This window comes from Anthonomus grandis, chromosome 4, assembly GCF_022605725.1.
Source record: "Anthonomus grandis grandis chromosome 4, icAntGran1.3, whole genome shotgun sequence".
In the NCBI taxonomy this organism is placed as follows: Eukaryota; Metazoa; Arthropoda; class Insecta; order Coleoptera; family Curculionidae; genus Anthonomus; species Anthonomus grandis.
This window is the reverse complement of record NC_065549.1, coordinates 24,733,663-24,760,589: the sequence shown is the minus strand read 5'-3', so window position 1 is coordinate 24,760,589 and position 26,927 is coordinate 24,733,663. Positions and strand designations below refer to the sequence as shown.

The 26,927-nt window shown below is 31.3% G+C and overlaps 2 protein-coding genes across 2 annotated transcripts in view; one reads left to right on the top strand and one right to left on the bottom strand.

Annotated features, from left to right (window-relative positions):
* The window catches only part of LOC126735622 (nephrin-like), a 1,136,035-nt gene that overhangs the window by 6,428 nt on the left and 1,102,680 nt on the right, over positions 1–26,927 (top strand). The gene's annotated exons all lie outside the window — the stretch shown is intronic.
* LOC126735625 (probable cytochrome P450 28d1) overlaps positions 2,367–26,927 on the bottom strand; it is a 31,008-nt gene continuing 6,447 nt past the window's right edge. Inside the window, exons 2-6 of the mRNA XM_050439682.1 lie at positions 17,526–17,763; positions 13,017–13,312; positions 12,332–12,681; positions 11,968–12,234; positions 2,367–2,633 (exon numbers count right to left, since the gene is read on the bottom strand). Of these exons, the coding sequence (XP_050295639.1) occupies positions 2,464–2,633; positions 11,968–12,234; positions 12,332–12,681; positions 13,017–13,312; positions 17,526–17,763 (1,321 nt within the window). The 3' untranslated portion in view covers positions 2,367–2,463. The remainder of the gene's footprint in view (positions 2,634–11,967; positions 12,235–12,331; positions 12,682–13,016; positions 13,313–17,525; positions 17,764–26,927) is intronic.

Here is a 26,927-nt window from a genome sequence, read left to right as displayed (position 1 = left end):
TACAATCAATCAAAATAGAATAAATAAATCATTAAACCAAGTTCATATAAGTATGATGAAATTTTACCAACTCCGCCACGCAGCTTAAACACTTGCACTGCTCAGCGTTGCTGCGTAGGAATGCTAGGGAAGCATTATCCAGCGATTGACAGGCCTGAAGGCATGGCCTTAGGTGGATGAGGATGAAGGTCAGCAGTCTGGAAGCAGCAAGGGTTGAAGGCAGGGCTCGGCGTTGAAAATGGCGTCAAGGCGTTGACTCGGCCTTGAGCGTGATGTATGACACCGTCAACTGTATGACAGCTATCAGCAAAGATTGAAGGCAGGGCTCGGCGTTGAAAATGGCGTCAAGCAGTATGGCAGCAATCAGCAAAGATTGAAGGCAGGGCTCGGCGTCGAAATTGGCGTCAGGCAGTATGGCAGCAATCACGTGGTTGGGGCAGGTAAAAGTAGACAAAATGACATAAGGACCAAGGACTAAGCAATAAGTAAGAAGGACCCCCCAAAAATATCAATCAAAGATATTTTGTGGCGTAGAATTATCAACCTTCGTTAAAGTTGATTGGGCAGCAACGCAGGACAAAGGAATCTCTAAATAAAGGAAGGAATACCTGATTTAAAGACACTTACAAAGGAACCACGTGCTACTTACGTGAGGTCATGGGAAAACTCAAAAATCACAAAATCAGATAAACCACGCCCGTCAGCAAAAGGAAAACTACATCGGTAGATGCAGTGCGAAAAATAAGTAAGTTTAAAATATTAACACATCCCGAAATGGAAAACTTTACTTGATTCGCCCTTTTTTCTAGGCAAAATTAGAACGACTTGTCAGATCTTCGGTCGCACGCCAAAAGGAAAGATGGATGAGCATCAAGGTTCACCTTGGTGCTTGGTGACCTCCCACCACCGAACCATTGCCGTTGTTGCCAACGTACCTTTTACCAGGAAAAGGAATAGAGCTGCTAGGAAATCTACATAAATAATTATGTACGACTGAAGAACATAAACCAGGACCCATCAAAATCCTTCAATAATGATATGATTCTCAATCAATAATGATAATGATTTTAATTCATTTTGAATATTGAAAATAATAAGATCAGCCGCTTTTCCGCTCCAGCACAATATGGCAACTCTGAACCTTAACCCGAAGATCGATACGTGCTGATTGTTTAAAGCAAGGTCAAGTTAGACTGGATTTTGTTTATGCATTTTTTGATAATAAAATACCTAAATACAAACGTAAACTATGTTGTTAATAATAAAATATGTAACACAATATAAAAAACAGGTTTAATGATGTCGAAATAAATTAAACGTACTTCAAGAGTCCATTTAATTATTTAAAAGTCCCTTGAGCTTTTAGGCAACACACAGTACATACTTTGTTTAAATTACGGATACCTCCGAAAGCGATGTTGCCGAGATTAACATAAATAATTTAAAATAATTATTAAACAATATTTTTTCCAAATTAAAGTAAACTAAATAAAAAGAAAGTATGTAGTATTTTTTTAAAATGATGCTAAGGGAACAAAAAAATGCTACAAAGTATTAACAAAATTCCTTAATATATAGAAATTGACCTTATTGAAATATAACAATAAAATTATATAATTAACAAGAGAATAAATATTAAATTAAAACTTTTTTTATTGTTTTTAATAAGCGTACTATGTTCATTAAAATTAATAGTTTATTAAAAATGATGTGTCATACTTGCATATTAAAAACATTTTAAGGGTTACAATTATCAATTGATATAAACTAGGCAAATATCCAAGCCATCTTATTTCATGTGAATAGAATATGACAATGAATGACACTTTTATCAATGCCCTCCAAGAATAAGTCAAAATAATATGAAAAAAAGGTATTGTAAGGTATTAAAAAGTAAGGGAAATAGGTTTTATTGATCTATAGTCATAAATAAAAACATTTATACATCATATATTAAATTGAAGCAGCTGCGTTACATATTGTGTAATAATTATATTTATGATTATATAAGAGAACCTTTTATTTTTCCTTTACAATAATGTTAACTTTATGCTGATGTTAAAGTTGGGCTTATAATCAACCTTTTGGTCACGCTTTTTTGTATATTGAGGCTTTCGCAATTGTTAACCTTCGAAGATTAACTTGATTTTTAAACATTTAATCTAATACTGTTTTATTTTACTTTATGTAATGTACACTCAAACTAATTTGCTTGGACTACCGCCATTAGATAACTGAATATATACTAAATTATATTTAAACACATATAAAAATTAAATGAAGAAAGTATAAACTTTTTGCGAAAGACAACTTAATTTTTTTTAATATTTATTTTATCCACTCTTGACTAATTAAAATTACTTAGATGCTGGGTAAGTTATATTTAAATCTGGTAAGCAACAATAATAAGACCTAGAATACAAAAATACTTAACGATTTTGTGTTCACTTTAACTTCAATTAACTAGGTTTCAATTTTTTTGTATTTTATCCAAAATCCACCATCGACTTCGTTCAGAAAAGAATATGGTATGTAACTTATTGGCTGTTTTAGTTTTGGGCTCACAGAAAGTTCAAAATTCTTTATTATGTAGGCTGTTGCTAATTTAACTTGCATTATTCCAAGTCTTTGTCCTAAAAAATAAAATAAAGTTTAAATTCAATATATTTTAAATTTTCAGGTTTTTCTTAGTATAGCTCACCAAAAAAAATATCAGTTAGTTTTTAAAAAATATCTTTTTTATACTTGTGTAAAATTTTAATTATTCTATACTTGGTATACGAAATATTATTTTTAAATTAATAAAATCTTACGGTAGCAGAAAAATCTTGAAAGCCTGGTAAAAGACAATAAGATAAAAGAAAGCATGTTGATAACCTAATCCCCTACTATTTCTTAAAGTTGATAATGTTAAAGTATAAGGTCTAGTAAGTATATTTTATTTCGAAAGTTCTGACAAAAAAAATTATCTTTCATGAACCAAGTTATGTAAATTATCAGATTAAACATTATTAATAAAAAGCGTTCTTACGCAACTAAAAGCCCCAATATGTTAGTTCTAACTTGCGAATAATCTCTGAGTAGATCTTATACAGTATACCGAAAAAATATATAATTAATGACAACTAAAATAAAAAGTCGAGTCGACCCTTCAACACAAAGTAATTAGGCTTAACTACTAATGAGTCACCGAAAGTAGATATTGAAAATAGTATTCCCTACAAAAAGTAATTAAATAGTAATAATGATAAATCAATTTCCAAGCTCGCTAGCAATTATTAAGAGTTTTGACTTTATAGAATTATGTACCGCTTTTTACAGATAGACTGAACATAAACACAAGCATGCGCTGCGCACGTGATTGTATAAAACAGAGAGAGACAGGCGCTGATAACGTGTAGGGGATGAAGACAAAAGATTGTTCTCCGCTGCAGGTTTTGAATTGTGGACGGGCCGGGCCGCACTGTGGGTGTCGCTTCCGAGTTCCGATTGAACCAATCAGGGCCGTCCTATCCACCTGCAAGTTAATGATCACGTGCGTGTCACGCTTCCAGCATTGTTTTGTTTTAGTCTATCTTGGCTGTATACAGACTTTAAATATATTATTGTATTGATTCTCGGTCTCTACAGTCAGATGTCTTGAAATCAGAAAACATGTCTTGAAATCAGTCTCGAAGAAGAGTAATTTCCAAAGTTTAAAAATGCCTTTTACAAGTAAATTAAAAAATAAAGTGTTAAGTGGACAAAGTCGTGAAATAGTTAGCAACGTATTGAAGTTTATGCAAGCAGAATCAGTGGCTGCTGGCAATGGCGAAGAAGTTATTCCTCTCGCAAAGGTATGTTTTGATCTGAAATTTCTCGGAATAATGGATTAGCAATGGCAATGGCTCTTAATCACACCCAAAAGGCAAAAAGCACTTCAGTTAACCAATAAAAATTATTTATTTTTAGGTGCAGGAACATGTTGCTGCAGCAACAATTTTTTTGTGAAGCAAAACTAGTCGATACGGGCCGTACGACAACATTTTTAACCCCCAATAAAAAGCAACCGGATCGAATACTTAAAACTCATCTAGACGAAGCGGACTTGGGAGTTTTAAGCAGAACCATTATCAACCACCATGTTACCGAAAGGGTGGTTCCCACTTTAAAGACAGTCCATAAAAAGTTTGTAGAGGACATGGAGTACCAAAGTTGTAAAGAAAGTCTAAGAAAAGAAATACATAAAATTGGGTTTCGATGGAGGAAATTGAAAAACAACCGGAAAATTCTAATGGAACAACAGCCCATTAGAATGCTGCGAATTGAAATTCTTAGAAGGATGCGCCAATATAGAGGAGAAAATCGACCTATAACATATATGGATGAAACATATATCCATTCGACTCATACTCATACGAAGGGATGGAGTGATGAATCCCCGGCAGGTCTTTAAAAAAACCAATAAGCAAGGGGCCGCCCCTTATTATAGTGCGTGCCGGTGGCGAAAATGGATTTGTCCCCGATGCCTATATTAGGTGGAAATCGACCAGCACGAGTGGAGACTTCCATCAAGAGATGAACTACGATAATTATAAAAAGTGGGTTTCAGAAAAACTCATCCCAAATTTGCCACAAAACAGTGTTGTGGTCATTGACAACGCCCCATACCACAACAAACAAATTGATAAAGCGCCGACAACATTGACTAGGAAAGCGGAGATGGAGGAATGATTAAGGCTACGAAATATCGATTTCGACAAGAAACTGTTGAAACCTCAGTTATACAGCATCATAGAAATGCACAAACCTAAATACAAGAGGTATGAAATTGATGACCTTTTTAATAGAAATGGTCACGAGGTTTTACGGCTACCCCCTTATCACCCAGACCTAAATCCTAGCTGAGCTGGTTTGGGCAAAAATGAAGGAGTATGTGGCGAAAAGAAATGTATATTTTAATTTTAACAAAGTCATTGAGAATTGTGACAATATCTTTGAGGAATTTCCAGTGGAAAAATGGAACGCTCGATGTGAGCGAGCCAAAAGGTTTGAGCAAGAATTCATTGACAAAGAACCAATAATGGATATTGTTGTGGAGGAGCTGACTATTAGGTTAGGTGAAGACAGATCACCTCACAGACAGATCATAGACACCATCTACGCACGGACTAAGATTTTAAACCGCCCATCCTCTGTCTTTGTTTAACACTGACTCTCTCATTCGCACGGTCGCGCATCTCAGAGGCCAAGCTAGAATGGTCAAGCCGTACTTAATTGCAAAAAAAGTAGAAAATATTGAGCTCTTTCCAAAAAAACAATAAATGCCGGGTTGCGTTGCTATTTAAGGAACATAAGCGCACCTGTAAAAACATATTTTTAGAGAAATTAGTCGCAAATTGGTATCTAAATTTCGTGAAACAGATTTTGTTCATGACAAAAAGAGGCAGATTATAAATACTGTACTAAATGACCCAAAGATGGCAATATTGGGCTAAATTGCGATGGATAGTATGCTAAGTATAAGACAATTGGCTGTTCCCACGGGCGTAACTCATATAAGTCTCCAAAAAATATTAAAAGTATACATGTTTCATCCTTATAAGATTCGGTTAGTGCAAAAGCTAAATAAAGACGCATTGCTCGCTAAAATTTGCGAAATTATGACTGAAAAAGGTATTGATGATAATTTTCTATTTTAATGTGTTTTTCTGATGAGACTACCCTGTATAATAGATAGGATATCTAGGTAATATAATATTGTGTGTAGGTTTGAAGTAAAATATACAGGGATTTTTTGAATTAATCTGGGAATATACCGGGTGGCACAGGAAAAAGGGCAACACTTAATTACACTTAACTATTTTACTCTTTAAGATAAACAAATTAAATTTGGTATAATGATGGAATTGTCGTGAGAACATCTTTTGACATATTCAGTTGTTTTCCGTCACTTCCTATTTAACCGGAAAAAAACTTACTTTCTTATTTTAAATGAGATACTTACTATATTAGCATGTATTTCGATAGACAATAATATTCTGAGAACAATGATACCGCATTTGCTATTTTTTGTTTTATACTCATTAAAAAATTTAATTTTACAATAGGGTGCCATAAATACATTGAAAGTTTTAATTTTTAATAATCGTGATGACATTAAAAATTAAAACTTTTTTTTTTAAACAACGTTCACACGCCTATTTAAAATGTCCAAATCAGTAATTATGGCATTTACTTTATTTTTTTAAATATAACTGTATTGTGAACAACCACTGTTGAAATGCGTTGTTTTGTTCTCAATAATTTGATATGATTATTTTTTAAGTCCGTTGATAAATTAGCCCATAAGAAAAAAAACTAGGTCACATAAATAAACGCATTTAATTATTAATAGGCTTTGATTTCTTGAGTAGGAGGAGGCGTTTTGATACGTTGTTCAATTATTTTTTAATTGACATAATATGTGACATTTTGTCAAGTGCAATTTTAGTGTTTACTAAAATATGAACTGTTTACTGACTGTATTTCTGAAAAACTAAATTTTAAAAGTAGTTGTTCATAGTAAGGTGCTAATTAAAAAAAAATAAAGTAAATGCCAAAAATACTAATATGGAAGTTTTAAATAGGTATATTAAAAATTCTAGTACTAAAATACAATGAATATTATTTTTGTAATTACTTGATAAAAATATAAACTTTCATCCCATTCATGGCACTCTATTTCAAATTTTAAAAAATTAATTTCTTCTATAAATAAAAAACAAAAAGTAGCAAATGCGGTATTATTATTCACAGAGCATTATTTTCTCAATCATATCAAAATACGTAATAATATACCAATCCCATTTAAAATAAAAAACTTAAAGTTTTTTATTTTAGCAGCATATAAGCACATTATTGGGAACAACCACATTTGAAATGCGGTTTCTTCTTCCCAATAATTTGATCTGATTATTTTTTAAATCGGTTGATAAATAAGCCTATAAGAAGAAAAAAACTAGTTCACAAAAAAACGAACAGGAAGCATTGTAATGACACGCCTGCCTATTGTTTTCAACTGACATAAAACATTACTTTTATCAAACGTCATAATACTATTTGAGAATAACAGAACAAATTTTTCAATGCAATATATTTTTTTTAATATCTTAATACTACATATTTTATTTTAAGAAAAAAGTCCATTCTGAGGTGGAGTCAATACAATATTTAAAAGTTAGTAGGGGAAGTCTTTTCTCCACAAATAATATGCTAATCCTCTTATTTCAGGAGTGATGCATTTCGGCAAGTGTTCTCGCCATCATCAGACTCTAAAATATATAACTGTTGAAAAACATATACGGACATTTGGACATTTTTTTCTTGAGAAAATTTCATAATTTTTATCTGTATCTTTAAGAATTCCCCTACTAACTTTTCAATACTACATATTTTATTTAAAATTTATCTAACATATCATAGGTACACACTAATGACAAACTGAAAAAATATGAGGTTTATAAATTATTTTAAAATAAAACTTTTTACTGTATTGTTCGAAACGACCACCTTCTTGTCTAATGAAAGTACGTATGCGCAGGAATATAGCGTACGGCATATTAACTTTTTTTTATTGGTAAACATTTCAAATATTAGCAAATTTATTTAAATAATAAATAAAAATTGCGCTTTACAAAATGTCATGTATTATGCCAATTAAAAAACAATTGAAGAACGCGTCAAAACGCAGGTTATTCAAGAAATCAAAGGCTTCTATGCTATTTTTGTTAATTTAATGCGTTTATTTATGTGACTTGGTTTTTTCTTCTTATATAGTCCAGGACGATTAGACTTTCTCTGCTGAAAAAATCCCATCTGGCTGAATTTTTTACCAGAGCTTCTTTTTGACATTACAAATCATCCCTCAAAAGTCTCCATGAATCCAAGTGGAGCTTTTTTTTATGGGGGGTCAAAGGTCACAAAAAACACTTTTTTACAAATAACATCGAAACTATCAATCCTACGATAAAATGAGCTATTACCTTTTTTGTTCAGTATGAAATTCTCCACAAAAAAGGTCTTATGCATTTTTTTCGTAGAGGTAATTTTTTTATAGAAATTTTACTTTTAATGTTGGACATTGAAAAAATTGTAAAATATTGTACTTTTTTCCACGTCACCATAGAGGTAAAGTACCAGACGCTTTTTTTTTCATGTGATCTCCCTAATAGGCTTAATCCACGAAGCTACAACGAAAATATGATGTAAATAGGATTTTTTATTTAGTCATCAGTGTGAAATGATGCGGCATCTTCCAAGTCTTCCCCAACTTCAAGTGTTGAGCACAAAAAATTCATTGGATCTAAATTTTCATCAAATTCAATGTTTTTGGACTCTTCATTGTCCGATTTTATGTTTAAACAGGATTGTCCATGGCAGTAGCCGCAAATCGGAGAGCAGTGTAGTCCACGTTTCCTACATCCACAATTACCTCCACAACCTTTCGTACAATTACAAAAGATTGTGTTTAATAAAACATCAGGAGCAGGTGGCAATAATGTTTGTATTGGCTGTAAATAATTATCAACCATGATCCATCCCCAATCCAATGGATTCAAATTCTTACCAAGCCATTTCCGGACTTGATAATAAACACGACATAAATGTGATTGAGCTGCACTCGATGTCGGTGGTAGCATTGAAAGTTTAACAGCTTTATCGTATCTTATTATGTGAATGGTATTATGACCATCGATTGTATAAGCATTGATATCAGCATTATTAGCAGCGAATTGTATAAATGTTCCAGTTTCAGGTAGTAATATGAACGGTTGAGGATGGTGAATAGCAGCAACTTCATAGAGAAGTGTATCTTTATATGATGATGATAATCCCAAGCTTGATAATATGTCAAGAATACGCCTAGACCCGAATCTTCTATGTAGAAAAACTGATAAGCCAATTTGTAAACGCAATATGAAGAATCGTGGTCGCACTGCTCACATAATGCAATAACTCAAAGCAGTACACTTTAATTTTAGTGGCTCCAGCTTTCCATTTTTATTTTTAATGATAATTTGTTCCAATAAATATTGCAAACTTTCCAGAATATCTTCATTAATATTGTCGAACATTTGATTTGTAGGAGGATAGTAATCGCTATCAATAGGTGTGGATTGAATATCTTCGCGAATGATTGCTGCAGCGGCCTTTAAAATTCTGAAACGTTCTTCTTTTTCATCGTATTTTCGATTTTCATACCAGGTTTTGTTCAAGATATCATTACGAACATCGGAGAAGCAAATCATAGTCGAACTTCGACTCTTCGTGGTAATGGCGATTTTTTTACTGTACTTTTCAACGAGTTTTGATTTCACGGCAACATCAATTGCCAGTCATTATTATTTTCGATGTAATGAAAAATTTCTTTCCATTGCTGAAGAGATCCTCGTATCTTGGGGTCTCCTATGCTTTTGGAATGATAAAGCTCGCGCGAAAGAGACGTAGCACTCACTTTGATATTTCGCATTTACTGCTACTAAATCTTCTTCATAAATAATACGATTCTCAACTAGCCTACCAAGAGAATCATTACGCTTTTGAGCTGTAGCAAGCACTGTCTTTAAATGTCGATGTGGAGACCTCCTTGATTTTTCGCCGACGACTCATAGGAACTCGTCTTTCATGTTCTTCAGAACACTCCAATCCACAAAATAAACAATTTTTGTCGAATTCAAATTGCTCGCTCTCGGCAGAACGCGAAGAATGCTTCGCCGAGGAGGGCTAGCAGTCGAGGTACTGGGGACAGCATCTCGCTCCCTTTTAGCAGCAGTAATACCACTTGCACGAGTATATTCTTTGCGACACACCACGTGTACTTTTATCGAATCGACACTCCGCAAAAATGCAATTTTTCCATCATTTTGCTCGATACTGGCGTCACATAAGGTTTTAATACCGCGCTCGACACAAACAGTCGCTCCGTCTGACAGCGATTTGTCGCAAATTATGCAATTTTCGGCCATTTCTCGATAACTAGGTGAATAATATCACGAAAAAACTGTGAGAAATTATACACGTCTGTTTACAACTGAGAATAACAAAATACTGGCCTGAAGACTGGTCAAATGACGTCAATGTCCCACAGCCAGGTATACAGTGACGCACATACGACCATAGAAAAAAAGGGCCAGTTGTGCTCTAGGTCACAAGGGGGAATACCTATAGAGCCCCTACCATAAATATTCAACGAGAAAACGATTTCAAAACACGTTTTGACTCGAATTTTATGATTTTTGACAGTTACGACACTGACTGCAATTTTCTGCAATCTTTTTTTATGGAGAATTTCATACTGGTAACAAAAAAGGTAATAACTCATTTTATCGTAGGATTGATAGTTTCGACGATATTTGTAAAAAAGTGTTTTTTGTTACCTTTGACCCCCCATAAAAAAAGGCTCCACTTGAATTCATGGGTCTTTTGAGGGATGATTTATAATGTCGAAAAAAAGCTCTGGTAAAAAATTCAGCCAGATGGAATTTTTTCAGCAGATTGATCTTCTTTTCGTCTAATAGTCCTGGACTATATAGGTTTATTTATGAACCGATTTAAAAAATAATCATATTAAATTATTGGGAAAAAGAAACCGCATTTCAAAAGTGGTTGTTTTGAATAAAACCAAAAAAAATATTTTTTTCTATGAGTATAAAACAAAAAGTAGCAAATAGAGTATCATTGTGTCTAAAATATTATTTTCTATCGAAATACGTAATAATATACCAAGTATCCCATTTAAAATAAGAAAGTTTTAGAGCACAATTATTGTAGATATTTAATATATCTAAATAAATTCTAGAGTCTGTAGCAAAACAACTTTGAGACAAGTCAGATGCACAAAGCGATCTGATCAAACGCTTCTCTGAAAATTAGATTAATCGCCGTTGGCTAACTAAAGCACTTTGTATAAATTATGAGAGACTACTAAGATAACTGTGTATCTTTTTTTCATTCAACAATCTTTGTAAACAGAATTAAGCGATTTGAAAAAAGCTTTCAAAAATTTTCATAAGCTAATAGTTACAGTGTTAAAGGTATTAGTATAACCACTCATATTAGATTAAAGTAAAATCTGTATTGTTGTGACGAATTCATAATGAGTTACTTATTCTATTGGGTATTACGTCACTTATAGCAAAAATCAATTTAGAAATTTTTATCTCACACGCTCAACAATTGAAAAGAAGAAGAAAATAGACTTATTCACGTATATAAAAGAAATATGAACTTAAATCTGTAACGATACTGTTCGATATACTTAATTTAATTTAAGTTCAATAAGTTTTAAATACAATAATTTACTTGAGATATAATAGATTTTTTATATACCTAGGAGCTGAGGTTCAATCTATTAATCCCTGAGCTCGTTTCTTCTTTTCAATATTCTACCTAACTTTGTTATGAATATTACAATTAAAAGTAAGTCTTCTTGTTGTTTTTTATCGTTTTCTTTCTTTTTTCTTTCTTTTTTATCTTCTTTTTAATATCCTACCTAACTTTGTTATGAATATTACAATTAAAAGTAGGTCTTCTTGTTGTTTTTTATCGTTTTTTAATTGTAATATTCATAACAAAGTTAGGTAGGATATTGAAAAGAAGAAACGAGCTCAGAGATTAATAGATTGAACCTCAGCTCCTAGGTATATAAAAAATCTATTATACCTCAAGTAAATTATTGTATTTAAAACTCTTTGAACTTAAATTAAATTAAGTATATCGAACGGTATCGTTACAGATTTAAGTTCATATTTCTTTTAAATACGTGAATAAGTCTATTTTCTTCTTCTTTTCAATTGTTGAGCGTGTGAGATAAAAATTTCACTCATATTAGTATTTACTCATGGGTTTCCAAGAAATATTTTTACATTAGCGTGAGCTACTGAACACCTACTTAAGCTAGTTTTATTTTCATTCCCAGCTTAAAAAAAATGTTTTTTTTTTAATTACCAATGCATGCTCTAGGACCACTCCCAAATGGCGTAAATGTTGCTTTTTGAAAAGAGTCCCGTTCAAACATCCTTTCTGCTTTAAACTTATTTGCTTCAGGAAATATCTTTTCATCGTTCGGTAACATTCCATAAGGTAAAATAACAATATCTCCAGGTAAAAATTTGGTTGTTATTTTTTTGAATTCTGGATCTGTTGGAGTATATTCGAAGGGTTCAGTACATTCTTTCGTCGAAATATCAACTGGTGGAGAAAATCTTAAGGATTCTGAAAGTAGCATTTATAATCATTCCTTGAATAGAAGAAGGGGAACGATGGCAAAAATATACTTTGTAAATTGTCATTGAAAACAAGACTGACTTACCATAAAAGCAAGCATCAAGCCACGGCATTTCATGTATTGCTTCATATGTCAATTCCCCATTATTCTCTTTTTCATATTTTTTAATATCTTTTCTAATTTTTTCTTGATAATTTGGAAACCGTGCCAAGTTTAAGAGCAGAAAGCTTAATACTAATGAAGAGGTTTCATATCCATCAATAAATAGAGTGGAAGCATGGCTAGTTATTTCAACATCTCCAAAGTTCTTTTCTTTTGAAAGGTCTATTAAAAATTGCAAATAATCATGGGCTTTGTGATTATTTTTCCTTCGATAAGCCACTACTTCACTTATAATTTCAGTCAACCTCTTTTCTACCTCTTGGGACACAAATCTAAAATTAAAAAATATAATAATTTGTAAACTTAAATAATTTTAATATCGACAAAAATATAAATTTGAAATGAATATTAAATTATCAGCTTCAAGTTTTAGAGGTTTAGCTTTCTTTCAGTTTAAATGCAATGCCAACGGCGCTGATACGGAGTTGAGGAAGTTGCTGCGCTGAGCTAAACTGTTCCGAAGCAGTAAAAGGCGCTTTATTTTAGTAAATAGTATTTATGAGTAAAAGAAAAGTATACATAAGCAAATGTGTAAAAAATTTAATTAATAACGTAAGAAGTTGGAAAATTAAACTGTAACGACAGACTGTTTTTTTTTTAAACTTACTTGATACATTTAATTTTAAAAATCCATGGAAATATCTGTGCTAAATAAAAAATTATTGATCCTAATGTCCCAGGATTCATAAACTTGTTGACGAGTTTGTTAAATTCTGATATATCGTTATAACTTTCAAATGATTTCCCGTCAATCCCAAAAGCTGCTTTCGCAACGTTATCCAATGTCAACCGTTTTGTCAATGCACGAGTTTCAATTCCATCCGTATTTGCTGTGGGATGATTCTCGATATACTTAACGAAGTTTTTGTTAATAACTTCAATTGTAGAGAACATATTTTTCATCTAAAAATTATGTGTTTTAGTAAGAACATGAACATTATTACAATGAACAAGAATTATAAATTAAAATAGATTATTGTCAAGGTGCTCGATTTTAGCTATGGAAATCTCCTTTATTATAAAAAATCGATTAATTAAATCAACTTACGCTTGCACAGTTTATTTCTATAACTTATAGATCTTCGAAAAAAAATCTAGTAGGTATATTAAATAGAGAGAGTAATTTATGCTTTAAATAAGACTTGGTCAGAAATTTCAGAAAATGTTGTTAAGATACCTCTTACAAGATTTTGGAAACATCAAAAATCCAGGTACATTAAAAAAAATAGAATGTTTATATAAAAAATCGCATTTCTACCGATTTTCTAAAAATATTTTTTGATTAAATAATTTAAATACATTTTTATACGTTAGTAGTGTTGACAGTTGATGCCAAAACCTATAGTAAATTACTATTACAATTACCAATATTATTAATGCATTACATTATATGTTTGCTTTAGTCCAATTTTATTCAACGTCTAAAATTATCGCTTTAAGTCAATTTTTAATAAAACCGAAAGAGATATTAATTGGTTTTTCTTTTATGAAAAATACAATGTAGGAAACCAAAATAACGATTCAAATTACAAAATTTTTACTAAGAAAAAAATTATTGACTCCCTGGCAATGATTTTGATATCATCCTGTAAAGACTAAATATACAGTGCGAGTCTATAACTTGGAATAAATTCGATAATAAATAAATGGGAGCGTGTTCGGAAAAAACGCTCGGATACGTCAACTGAGATTGTAAGTTGCGCATTTTTTACAATAAAAATTTTTTATACAGGGTGTGTCATGTAGGTGGGGCTAATATCAACTTTCTTATTTTAAATAGGACACCCTATATGTTAATATGTTCTTAGATTCTCCAAAAAATTCCAAGCATTTTAATATATCACATTCCATACTTTTATTTGATTGTTTTTAAGATACAGGGCGTTAAAGAAAACGTATTTTATTAACTTAAATAGGGTTCTTTTAAATCTTTTTCTTTAATAAGTGTTCAAAATGTAAGCCATTTACTATTTGGCAATGCCCTAAACATACTACAAATTTATTTTGAACGTTTCTTATGCATTCTGGAGAAATGTTTCGACACTTTTGGTCACATAATTTTTGGATTTCAAATATCCCCATAGGAAAAAATCCAGCGGATTTAAATCAGGCGATCTTGGTGGCTATTCAAAATGTCCTCTCCTGTCAATGCATCTGTCTCGAAAAATAGTACCCAGATAGTTTCGAACAGGTCTTGCAGAATGAGAAAGGCGCATCATCTTGCTGAAGCCAGATGTTTCTATTCGGCCTATCAGCTTCTATTAGATCAGGGAATAAAACAGCTAGATTTGGAATTAGTTCTTCGTGTAAAAACTGTCAGTACCTTGCTTCATTTAAATTTTTTTCAAAGAAAATTTAGCCTACAACAATTTACTTTTTCTGGGTATTGAGTGTGGCCTTGCCTCATCCAATATGAATTTTCTTGTGCCCAATAACAGCAATTTTGACGATTTACTTCTCCGTTCAGCATAAATGTTAACTCATCGAAAAAAGGGACGTTTTCTGTAATAAGATTATTATTCTGCATTAATTCCATAAATTGTTGTTGACAAATTAATTTCATAAATTGTCCATAAACTTAATTTTGGGTTCTTGTTCTATCTCCGTACCCAATCATCATTAAGATCTAAATCTTGTGCTTTTTACTAAATAGCTCATTTCGTAAAAAAATTAAAAATAACTTAAATCTGATTATCCGACAGTCTTGTAGCAATGTCAAAATTTATAAAATGTCAAAAAAAAATTTATAAAAATGCCATATTTTGATAGGATATTTATAAAATACATTATGAAAAAAAAACTGTTTACTGTAACGCTTATTTTTTTAATTTAAAACATTTTTAAAATAAGAAATTAAAACTTAAAAACACGTAAATAAAGGTATTGCGTGTGACATCAAAATGTTTGGAATTTTATGCAGAGTTCAAAAATATAATAACATATAGGGTGTCCTATTTAAAATAAGAAAGTTGGTTTTAGCCCCGCCTACATGGCACACCCTGTATAAAAAATGTATTGTAAAAAATGCGAAACTTACAAACTCAATTGAAGTGTCTGAGCGTTTTTCCGAACACGCTTCCATTTATTTATTATCGAATTTATTCCAAGTTACATACTCGCACTGTATAACATCCATAGCTAGACGTGTTAGAGACAATGTTCTCTCAACTAGTCAAGTGAGACTAGGAGAAATGCAGGTGTTCACTTTTTAAAGTCCAAAAATTAAATATAAGAAAAAACTTTTTTTCAGTACGACATTAATAAGCGTCTGACTTTAATGAGGGTAGCTATATTACTTGCAATAAAATTTCCCAAAATATTACTTGAAAAATCGGACATTCCTAAAATATTTTCCTGATGCAGGCTTTATATATAGGGTATCCCGGAAAAAGTGAAAAATATCTCGGATTCAGCAAGAAAATAAAAAAATAATATGAAACCTATAAAAAAAAACTCTCCCTACGGCTATGAATAGATTTTAATTAAAAAGAACCATAATATGTTATTTTTAGTGATACTATAGTTATTCAAACAGAGAAGTTCTATTTTAAGTTATTTAATGTAAAAAAAAAATATGTTTTTTAAAATGCAGTGTATTTTTTAAAAAACAACCTGAAAAAGAATGTAAACGAAAATATTTTGCATCTTTTTATCGGCATTTTTTGTTTTTCTAAATGCACCATTCTTGCAAACGTTGTTATGGTACACAATAAACAAATACCTTTTAAACTTGTCATATTTGACGTTGTTAATGCATTGATCCTTTATTAATAATAATTTATTGATTTTTGGATTTCTTGGTGAATTTAATTTGAATTAAGTATAATTAATAATTTATACCAAGTACTTCTACTACTAAGTTATTCAAGAAAAATCAATTCCAGAACTATAAAGTAGTAATGAAAATGAACATCTAAAACAAAATTAATGATTACACTTTCAGTAGCCTTTCCCTCCCCTATTATTATCGCTGAGCCTTAAACCACAATAGAGTTGAGGTATTCTTTAAGGTGCAGTGTGATACTATTAAGGGCAAGAAAATAAAAAATTCAAATTTCTACTGTTTAGTAAAAACTTTAGTTTGCTCGACGCGTTTCGGCTATAGCCATTGTCAAGAGCAGTCTTGTCTATATGTCACTCTCATTATATTACAAGAGACAAAAGAAGCACTTATGTATATTTAATTAAAATACTTATTGATCACATCACACGTAAACATTTATTTATATTCATTAAAATATTCCATTGTTGCCAGATGTGCATACAGGTCCTGAGATACACCCGTTTACCTCGCTTATTTGCTCACCCTGTATATATAGTTTTTTCTGATTTAATTACATACTACCTTTGAGAAAAAAATCCTACTAAAACTATTTTTTGAGTTTTATTTGTTGAAGGTATATGTTTTTTGTGATGTTCTGTATCTGATGGCTGTTTAAGTGTTTACACACCCGAAATGCCTAATACATTTAACTAAATGACCTACATGCATTTTTTCTTGGAGATAAAGACTTCGTTATTTTGTTATCTATATATACACATTCTCCTACAAAATAATAATATGTACTTCTATTTAACAATTAGAAATATAGAAACTTCAAATACTATACAAATAGTCATTGTGTTTTACACCCTTAAAATAATTTTGTCAAATAATAGCCATTGATCAGATTATCTTACTATTTTTTTCTAATTTTATATCCTAAGTTCCATATTCTACTATTTTAAAGAATACCTTTACAATTTAAAGAGTAACTTAACTTTAAAATAATTTTGTATAATTTAAAAATTATAGGAAAACTTTAGACTTTAACAATCAATACGGCATAACCTAAAAAGCAACCTCTTTGAGCTATGTATAAAACTAAAAACCTATTTCATTATTAAAACATTTATTTTATTTGGTCCACATTTGTCTTTCGCAGAAACAGAATTATGAGACGGCACAATATCTGTTTTGGACTTTTTAAATTAGAATAGTTTGTAGCATTAAATATTACGACATATTTCAACTTTAGTATTAAACTTATTTAGAGTTATCTTTTATGAGTTATAAATTATGATATAAATTTATAATAAAAATATCTAAAGCCAATTATATAAAAGATTAGTATACCTTTCCACTTGTCATTCCGGGTGTAAGCATTTGCCTGGTGTCTTTCCATTCTTGATCCCGTAATATAAATGGATTTCTTCCAAAAATGGGATCCGTATCTTTATCTATAAACATTTCATTATTCCGAAAAGACTTAAAATCTTTTACCAATACCCGATAAACCAATTCTGGATCTCGAAGTAACATAACCGGCTTAGTGGCCCGAAAGATACCAACAAAAGGGTATCCTTCATATTTTCTAAAATAATAATAATATTACAATTATAATATCATGTTGGGATAAATATATAAAATAAATTCTTAATAAAAATTTTAAAAGTAAAATAACTCTCTCTACTTATTGTTTGTATAGATATTCTTAATTAAAGTTGAATTGTTTTAGTACAAATATAATATTACATTTTGTGCCTAATAATTAATCTACGATACGTCTAAGTCTTTTTTCGATTAATAAGTAAATTCTTAATTAACTACTTTGTTAGGCATTTGACACGTAGCGATCTGGCTATCGTGGTTTACTCAGAATCAGTTGGAGACATAATCAATTTAGACAATGTTTTGTTCTCGAACAGATAACAAAAACTAATATTACAAAAAATATGATTTCCTGTTATCCTACGAATGTTATTTAAAAAATAATTAATAAAACGAAAAGGCACAGAGAAATCAAATAATCACCTTAGCAGTATTCTAAAGTAAAATAACATAATGTATTAAAACTTGGAAAAAGATCCTATAAAAACTTAAATCAGCGATAAATATGAAACAGTCTGCTAAAATAAAAAGTAATGTTTGTGTTACTGGACTTCTAGCTTCCGTTAAAGCGGAAAATAAGGATATTTGTGTATTAAAATTCCTACATAAGGTATGTCCAGAAGTCAAGGAAAGTAATGTGGATCAGATGCAACACATACTTATTAAAAATAAGGTAAAATTCATAATTACCTAGAAATCTAAAGAAATAAAGTAGCGGCTCTTACGATCCAGGGCCACCAAAGGAAAAATCACTGCTAGCAATTCTGGTATGAGAGATTCAACACCGATTTATATTGAACGGGAGCTCATAAAAGAAAGTTATCTACTTCTTAAGAGGACCAAGCAGCACTTGAAGGACTATAAATATATATGGTAGACGTAGAGAAATGGCCGAATTTTGGTTCGAAAAGCTGATGGTGAAATGTACCTAGTAATTAGGAATGATACGGACTTTGATATGAAATTACTGCTTAACATTATATTTAACTTTATATTTAAATTATGTATTTACATTAATGTTTAATTTACTTATAAAAATATTTAAAGAGTAACAGTGGCTGACAAACTAAAAATAGATCAAATTAATATTCGTTCTTTGCTACCAAAATATACTTATTTTAAGTCTTATGTATTGAATAATAATTTTGATATAGTAGAGTTATGTTTAACTAATTATACGACGGATGAGTTTTTCGAAATTCCAGGCTATAATTTAGTTAGGCAAGATCGTACTACTGGGCGAGGAGGTGGGTAATGTTTTATGTAAAGAATGTTATTAATTTTCAAGCAATTTTCTTCAGTTCTTTTCATTTGACAATTTTAAACGGTGTGTATGTATGTATTTACTAACTTTTTAATAGAACTTTTTGATATTTATGCTCTAAAAAAAACTATGCGCATTATTAAGAAAATAATTTCCTGGATAACACCTAATTTAAAATATTTAATATCGTTTAGAAATAAAGCTTTAAGTATAAAAGCAGTCACGTGAAGACTGAGAATCTTATAAAGAGTTAAGAAGTTTTGTAACTGCAACTTTTAAGAGGGAAGAAAGGGGTATTTTGAAAATTAAATTAGAGTTATCCGGTAACTAGAGAAAACTGGAAATTAATGCGTGACTTGGATATTTATGGGTCATCTAAAAATTGTTTAAGTTCGGGGCATTGGTCTGCAGAGGATATTAACAACTATATTGTTAATATACCAGAACTTAACCCTGCTTTGTTAAATTCTTACATTAATAATTAATTGTCAAATACCAATGTTTTTCATTTCAGATTAGCTACTGTCCAAGAGCTTAAACATGCCCTGTTTCAAAATAAATCAAAAGCGATAGGATATGATGATAGTGGTATTGATTGGTATATGTTGCTATTTTCTTGTCCAATAATTTTTCCTGTAAAAACACATTTAGTAAACTATTGTATAGAAACGTCATCTTTTGCTAATAAATGGAATTGCTACTTGGTAACACCTCTTCCTAAAGTAAGTAATCCTACAGAAAGACTTACACCCGGTTTGTAAACTTTTTTCTAAGCTCTTAGAAAAAATAGCTCTTAATACCCAGATAATAGAACATACAAAAATATAATTTACTACCGGAAGTACAATCTGGATTTCGACCAGGATATAGTTACTCGACAGCGCTTTTGAAGGTCACATATGATATAATTCAAGCTATCAAATATAATGAACTAACTATCTTAATTCTCTTAGACTACTCAAAAACGTTTGACAAGATAAATCACACTCTTCTTTTGGCAATTTTTAAATATTTGGGTTTTGATATACGGTCATGTAACTTACTTACAAAGCAGAAATCAAAGAGTAAGAGGCAACGGTAAAATGCCTAGTGCAAAACAGCTTTTATTCGGTGTTCCTCGAGGATTCATTTTGGGACCTCTTCTGCTTACATTAACTACACAGATAACCAAATACATTAGGTTTGCACTACTTCGTTTTTACGCGGATGATACACAAATGTATAAATCCTTTTTTACCAATTCCTACAAACCATAAAGCAATTGGATGAAGATTTTAATAGACTTTGTTTGATCTCACAGAAACATTGCTTAGAACTCAATCCCTCAAAATTTTAAGCCTTGCTTTTTGGTAGAATTAGCACACAAAAGTCTTAATTTATAGAATATTAGCAAGGAAATGTCCGACTTATTTATACAAAAAAATTAAGTTTCTGTTAAATATCTAGAATATTATTATACTTTTATGATCTCTGTATGTGATTATTAAATATTCAAATTATGTGAATATATTAGACTTTGAGCTACACGTAACAGATGGCGCTAAAAGTGTTATAATTTAATATTCGGGACTGTAAGTTTTCATGCTTTTACGCTTCTGTAGTGTAGTAGCTCCCCTTTATTACTGGTATTTAGTTTAAGAAGAATACTTTTGTTATGTGATCAATGTGATCATTTATTTATTTCTGTAATCACCATAAAACGTTCCTAATATACTTTAGTTTAATTGCTAACAAGGAGTTTCAATTAGTCTAATATTTTAACAGTTTCGCGCTAAATTACATAATTTAGATCTTCGCGATATGGGCTCTATGACTATACCACTTTACACATCTATTTTTGAAAGTTCGTTTAGTTATAATGTAGCGAAGCAATAACAGAATTCCTAATAATTTAAGACATTTAACGGAAGTCTCCTTTGAATTTTGAAAAAAGTTTTCCTTTGAAAAATTGAGTCCTGCATAAAATATCTCATGTAGCATATAACGGGTGTTTTAGAGTAGCTAATCTGAGTGCATTAACGTTTAGGGTGTAAACTTATTATTATGATATGAAATACTAAAGTCACGAATCTAATTTTTTTTTGTTAAATTAGGGATTGTTATATAATTTTTTTATATGATAAGAACTCTGTAAATATTGTCTAGGTAGTTTTCGCTTTAGGTATAAGGTTCAGTAGAGTAGCTATAGTATAGACTGCGCCTATTAGACCTTAGCACCAAGTTTATATATTGTATCATTCGGAAATATTAAAAGTCATTATTATTATTATTATTGTTATTATTATTAATATTAAGAAATGGTAAAACTAAACTATTGTATTAGGAAGCGAATAATATTTATTAAATAAGTCAGTCTTAGTTTTTGTAATGTGTTGCAAGTGAAATATATGATGCATTAATATTCAGCACATTTAGAAATCGACCATAAAAAACATCAAACACGACGCAGGTCTAATGAAGAATATACATTTATACTTAGGTATATAGATTACCTAATTTCGTAGGCAACTAGGCCATCCAAAACAAAAACTGCAAACAAAGCAGCATATATTATGTTGATATTTTCGGATTATTTTGAGAATCAAATATTTTATTTATATAGTGACAAGACCAATTTTTGTTATCTTAATTTCTGTTTATGTTGTTCTGTGTAACAACTTTATACTAAAAATCTGGGAGAGTGCTTTAACTTGATAGTTAAAAATACTTAATTTTGCGATTAATTTTAATAACGTAACTATTTTTATCTTAAATATAGTAGTATTTATTGTTATAAATTTAGCATAACGAATAATTTTACCCTTTTTGACATAGGAAATTATTGTCTTATCAAGGTATATTTATGTGTAATATTTATTATAAAAATATTATTATTTATATTTAAACTGAATTCGATCTTATTCACCCTCACAGAAATTCTCACAATTTAACACAATTGAAATTTACTGTATTTTCTTTAAAATATGTATAGCAATATTAAAACAATTTGAAACTTTTAAAGTTAGGGTAGTTTGATAATGTGCTGGTAGTTCTTAACATTAACTAATTAAAATATTTTATTTCCAGTATCCATTTTATTTCTAACTGGCCTTCTGCGACGGCGGTGGATTTCCACCCTTCTTGTCTTTTTATGGTAGTTATATCCCGTCTACAAGAATAGTAGCTAATAATTTTAGTGTGTGACATGTGTATAGCTTAGGATTGGGAAAGCTTTAAAAAATGAGCAATTTTCTTTCCTATTAAACCAAATTTTTTGATACTAATGCAGTCTGGATGGTATATTTTCTTTTTTGATAATTAAGGAATAATCGATTCGTGCAAGACGGATTTTTGGGTCTAATATCAATAAAGGCTTTACATATTTTATATCTATTTTATATCTTTAGTATCTGCACGCCCTTCTGACTAGGGGTACTCCGGCTCACCAGGTCAGGTGGGCCAAAAGGGATCAAAACGGCGCTGGAAGACTAGAAGATCAGTGCTACTTTAGGAGAATGTCGTGATGAGACCAGGGTGAAGGGCGGCTGCCCGCAAGGCAGCTGCCTTCCGCCACACCTTTGGTGTCTGGTGATGGACAGTCTCCGCAGGAAGCTAGAACTTGCAGGCTTTTATGCAGCCATACACGGACCACGGACTAGTGATGGTCACGGGTAAATTCGTGAACACAGTCTGTGAGCAGATGCCATCCGCGTGCGAGATAGTGGAACAGTGGTGTCAGAAGACAGGGCTGTCGGTCAACCCTCATTCTCTTTCAAAGACCTCATTCTCTTTACTAAAAGGTGGAATTTGACAAATCTTTAAACCACCCATTATGTATCAGACTCGCCTAACTTCAAAGAGCAGCACGTCAAATACTTGGGAGTTACTTTTGACAGTAACTCATGTAAAGCAGGTGATAAATAAGGCGACAGCTCTAATATGGCCCAACCCAGTGCCAGCTCAACGTTCAACGTTAGTCCGTGAGTGCAGAGAAGTGAGGCTGAGGCGGGTCCCAGGACACCAGAGTGTCGAGAGCAATAAGCGAGCTGACGAACTGGGAAAACAAGATCCGTTAACCTTTTTAGTAGGCCCCGAACCGTGTCTCGGTCTCAGTAAAAAACAATCTCCCAGGCACTTAATCGGTGAGCCTGGGAGAAACAAGGAAAAATTGAAGGACAGAAGGATGCAGACATCTCAAGGAGATGATGACGGCCATAAAGCAATGTGACTGCTAGCAAAGACCCGACAGGGCATCAAAGACTTGGTGCGAGTCTTGACTGGGCATAACTTTTTAAACAGGCATCTACCTTCTTGGTATAAGAGAAAGCCCGTTCTGTCTGAATTGTGGCAGAGGAAAGGAAACTTTATAACAACAAACTTTATAACATACTAGGTGTCTGTGATAGGTGGAGTCGCCTGAGAAGGAAAACTTTCAAAGGCGTAGGGATAGTTGATTCTGCGATTGACAAAAAGGGACTATTTAGGCCTTCTTGTCGAGATTCAGCTCCTCCACCATTACTATTACTACTACTACTCCATATTTTATAGAACATATTAGCTACCGTAAATGTTCTGAGAGTATTTGTCTTGATACTTAAAATATTTACAAAATATTCTGATCCTAGATCCTTAGTATTAGTTATTTAGTATTAGTTATTTTTATCTGCCACAACCCAGTACTGTGGCAAGCACCGTTAATTCCCATAATAAATGCAATCCTTAGTGAAAAAATAAAATAAAACAATCAGTTTTTAAATGTATGCGTTTTTTTGAATTCTTACTTTGGTTGCCGGATGATCCTGATCTGGATCATCTGGATTTTAAAGTAATGGTTTTTGTTTTTTCTTGCACAATATCTATACTACAATCTTTTGTTTTTCTTTTAAATGCGTTGAGTTTCGAATATTTTTTTTAATATAAATACCAGCATTTAATGCCAATATTGATTTATAACTTTTTAGCATAGAATAATGTGCCCAAAGCGAAGATGATTTATATTTAAGAGTAAGTTGGTCATAATATAAGATTTTTTTCCAGTCCGTGAAGTTTTAATAGGCAAAAGTGTATTTGCTTTGCAGTTTTTTTGTTAGCAAGTTGTTAGATATGGCTTTTGCTGCTTTTGTTATTTTAAGTGGAATCCCAATATTTAATTCGGCGTCACTATACTTAAATTTTTTTTACTTAGAAATTGATCACTTACTTAACGTACTCAAGAACACACAAATCTTGCTTAATTTTAATACTCAAATGTTTTCTATTAAAAATATAACTTCTTAAGTTGTCAAGCAACAATATCTATCTGGCAAGTATTTTAACAGCTATGGCACACTTTTCCATAATTCTGTTTGGCTTTCTGCCTAACAGAACTAATTTGTACTAGAATTAGAACTAGTAAGAATAGTTGTTTTTCGGTACAGTTCAAACGAAAAGCTTATACTTAATACTTCTTATCTTTAAGAAAGGGAGTGCAACATAGCTGAACGTATAGACATCATTTTTATTTATGGTTACCAAAATAAATTTTTCTTAAGAACAGCTCAACATTTTAACAAAAAGCATCCAGGTCAAAATGTAAGCCAGGCATATATTGGCTAACTATTAGTCAAATTTGAAGAAACTGGTTATGTCACAAATAAAAACAGAAAATAACCGAGATTAGTCGACTAAACAACGCAAATTGAAATTTTATGTTAGTTTGCATTGAATTCAAGTCATCAAGCAGCTATAGAAACTAGATTATTTCGTAAATCAATAAGAAAGGTACCTGAATTCCATCCTGCTTTATTTCTATAAACTTAAAGTACTGCAAAAGCTTGGCGACGACGACCCGGCCAGAAGAATCCAGTTTTGTGAAAATGACAGATTTACGACAGAACCTCGACTAGTTAAAAGTATTTGCTTCAGTGATGAAGCTAATATTTTTGTAAACCTTTTATTAATATGGGTTTGTTTATAAGCAAAACTCTCTTTACTGGAATGACGCGAACCCAGAAAGTTAATGTTTGGGCTGATATATTGGGAGGCTGATATATATAAGGTGTTATCGGTCCACTACTTATACCAGGAAATTTAAATGGCGACATGTATGCTGGAATTCTACAAAACTATTGGAACACTAATAGTGCGGAAGTTGTACAATCAAAGTGACATACACTGAAATTTTTCTTTAGAAGAACACTTACTACAATTTCATAAGGCAATCCCATTAGGCATTATCCTAACCAATAGATTGGAAGAAAAGGTTCTATTGAATGGCCATCTAGATCTCAAAACCTAAGACCTTTGGACTTCTTTTTGTGGTATCACCTAAAATCTGTGGTTTTTAAAACGCAATCTAAGTCACTAAAGCAACTTCAGCATAGAATAGTTCAGGAATGCCGTGCTATATACAGAGAAATATTTGTAAATGTACGTGAAGAATTTAAAATTTGGTTTTAAGAAAGTTTAAAAAAGCGGAAATCATTTCGAACCTTTATTTAAATAAAAATTTCAAAATAATGTTCTTATTTATTATCCTTCTTGATAAACAGAGAAGATTTGTCTGAAATGTGGCTTTCTATGGTAACATTGGAAAACATTTTTCAAGAGCTTCAAGATGATGGATCACTCGACCCTCCTTTCTATTTAGGATTTTAGGGTTGTATCTCACCCAGTCCAGAGATCCAGAGATAAGGCTGAGAGTATACAGGGTGTGATAAAATTCGGTGCAAATATATTAAGAGTATATTTTTGGAGTTAAAATAAGACTTTTTTTCCTATAACTATGTGTCCTAAAATGCACCCCTCAGTGCTACAGCCCGCGATAATTGCTTGAAGAAAATTAATTATTTGGAATCGTAACTACAATTATACATCAATTCTTCTGAAAATCTGCATGTCCCCGTTTTTTGGGTACTCTTTTTATTTTCTGTTCCAAAAATGGTGTAAATCTAAGTTTAGGGGAGGATTCAGGGGATGATCCTTCTGATGACCCGTATCTTATATTTTCTATAAGAAATTTTAAAATCTAGCAACACCATTTAATTAGCCATGAAAAAATATAAATTTCTTGTCTCTTGTCATATAATCTTTGTCCATATAATTAAGCGTTTTCGAGAAAATCGGTGATAAATGAAAAGGAGCATTATTAAAACCGATTAATCTATTAAATTAGAAAAAAAGAAGTAGGTTGTGACTCTTTTATTTTTTGTCAACTCAAGTTAATTTTATCCAAAAATGCAAAAAACGATAATCTTAGATTTTTTCATGGCTAATTAGATGGTATTCTACATTTTCAAATTTCTTATTGGAAACATAAAATATGACCCATCATAAGGGTAAGCCCCCTTGATTGCTTTATTAAAATTGGGTTTACACCATTTTTAGGGCGGAAATTTTCAAGAGAATCCAAGATAATTAAAACTTGCAAATTTCCAAAAGATTTAACATATAACTGTAGGCAGTCTGGGCCGCTCTGTACGTTTTATTACCCTTTTATCTTGTATAGATAATACACAATATTTAAATTGCGTAGGCAGACAAATATTAATATCATTGTTATTGACAACTGGAGTAATAGATTTGAAGGTCATATATATTGTGAAGTATATTGCTTAGGTTAACACTAACCATTCTTAATTTAGTTTTTTGCCTGTAGTTGGTTTTATACTATATATCCAAGATAATAATGTGTCATAAGCTTTATTATTATGTTGCGTCTTCGATTTATTTATTCAATAAACGATACAACAAATTTATGGGTTCGTAAATACATTCAGAGGAAAAATAGGTTGACACGGAATAAGTTGTCGTATTTGCTGCTAATTTTCAACAAAATGCACTTAAAAATAAATTTCAACAAACAGTAAAATATTTGCGATTTGATATTTAAAAAACATGAATTTAAAACTAAGCAGAATATTTAG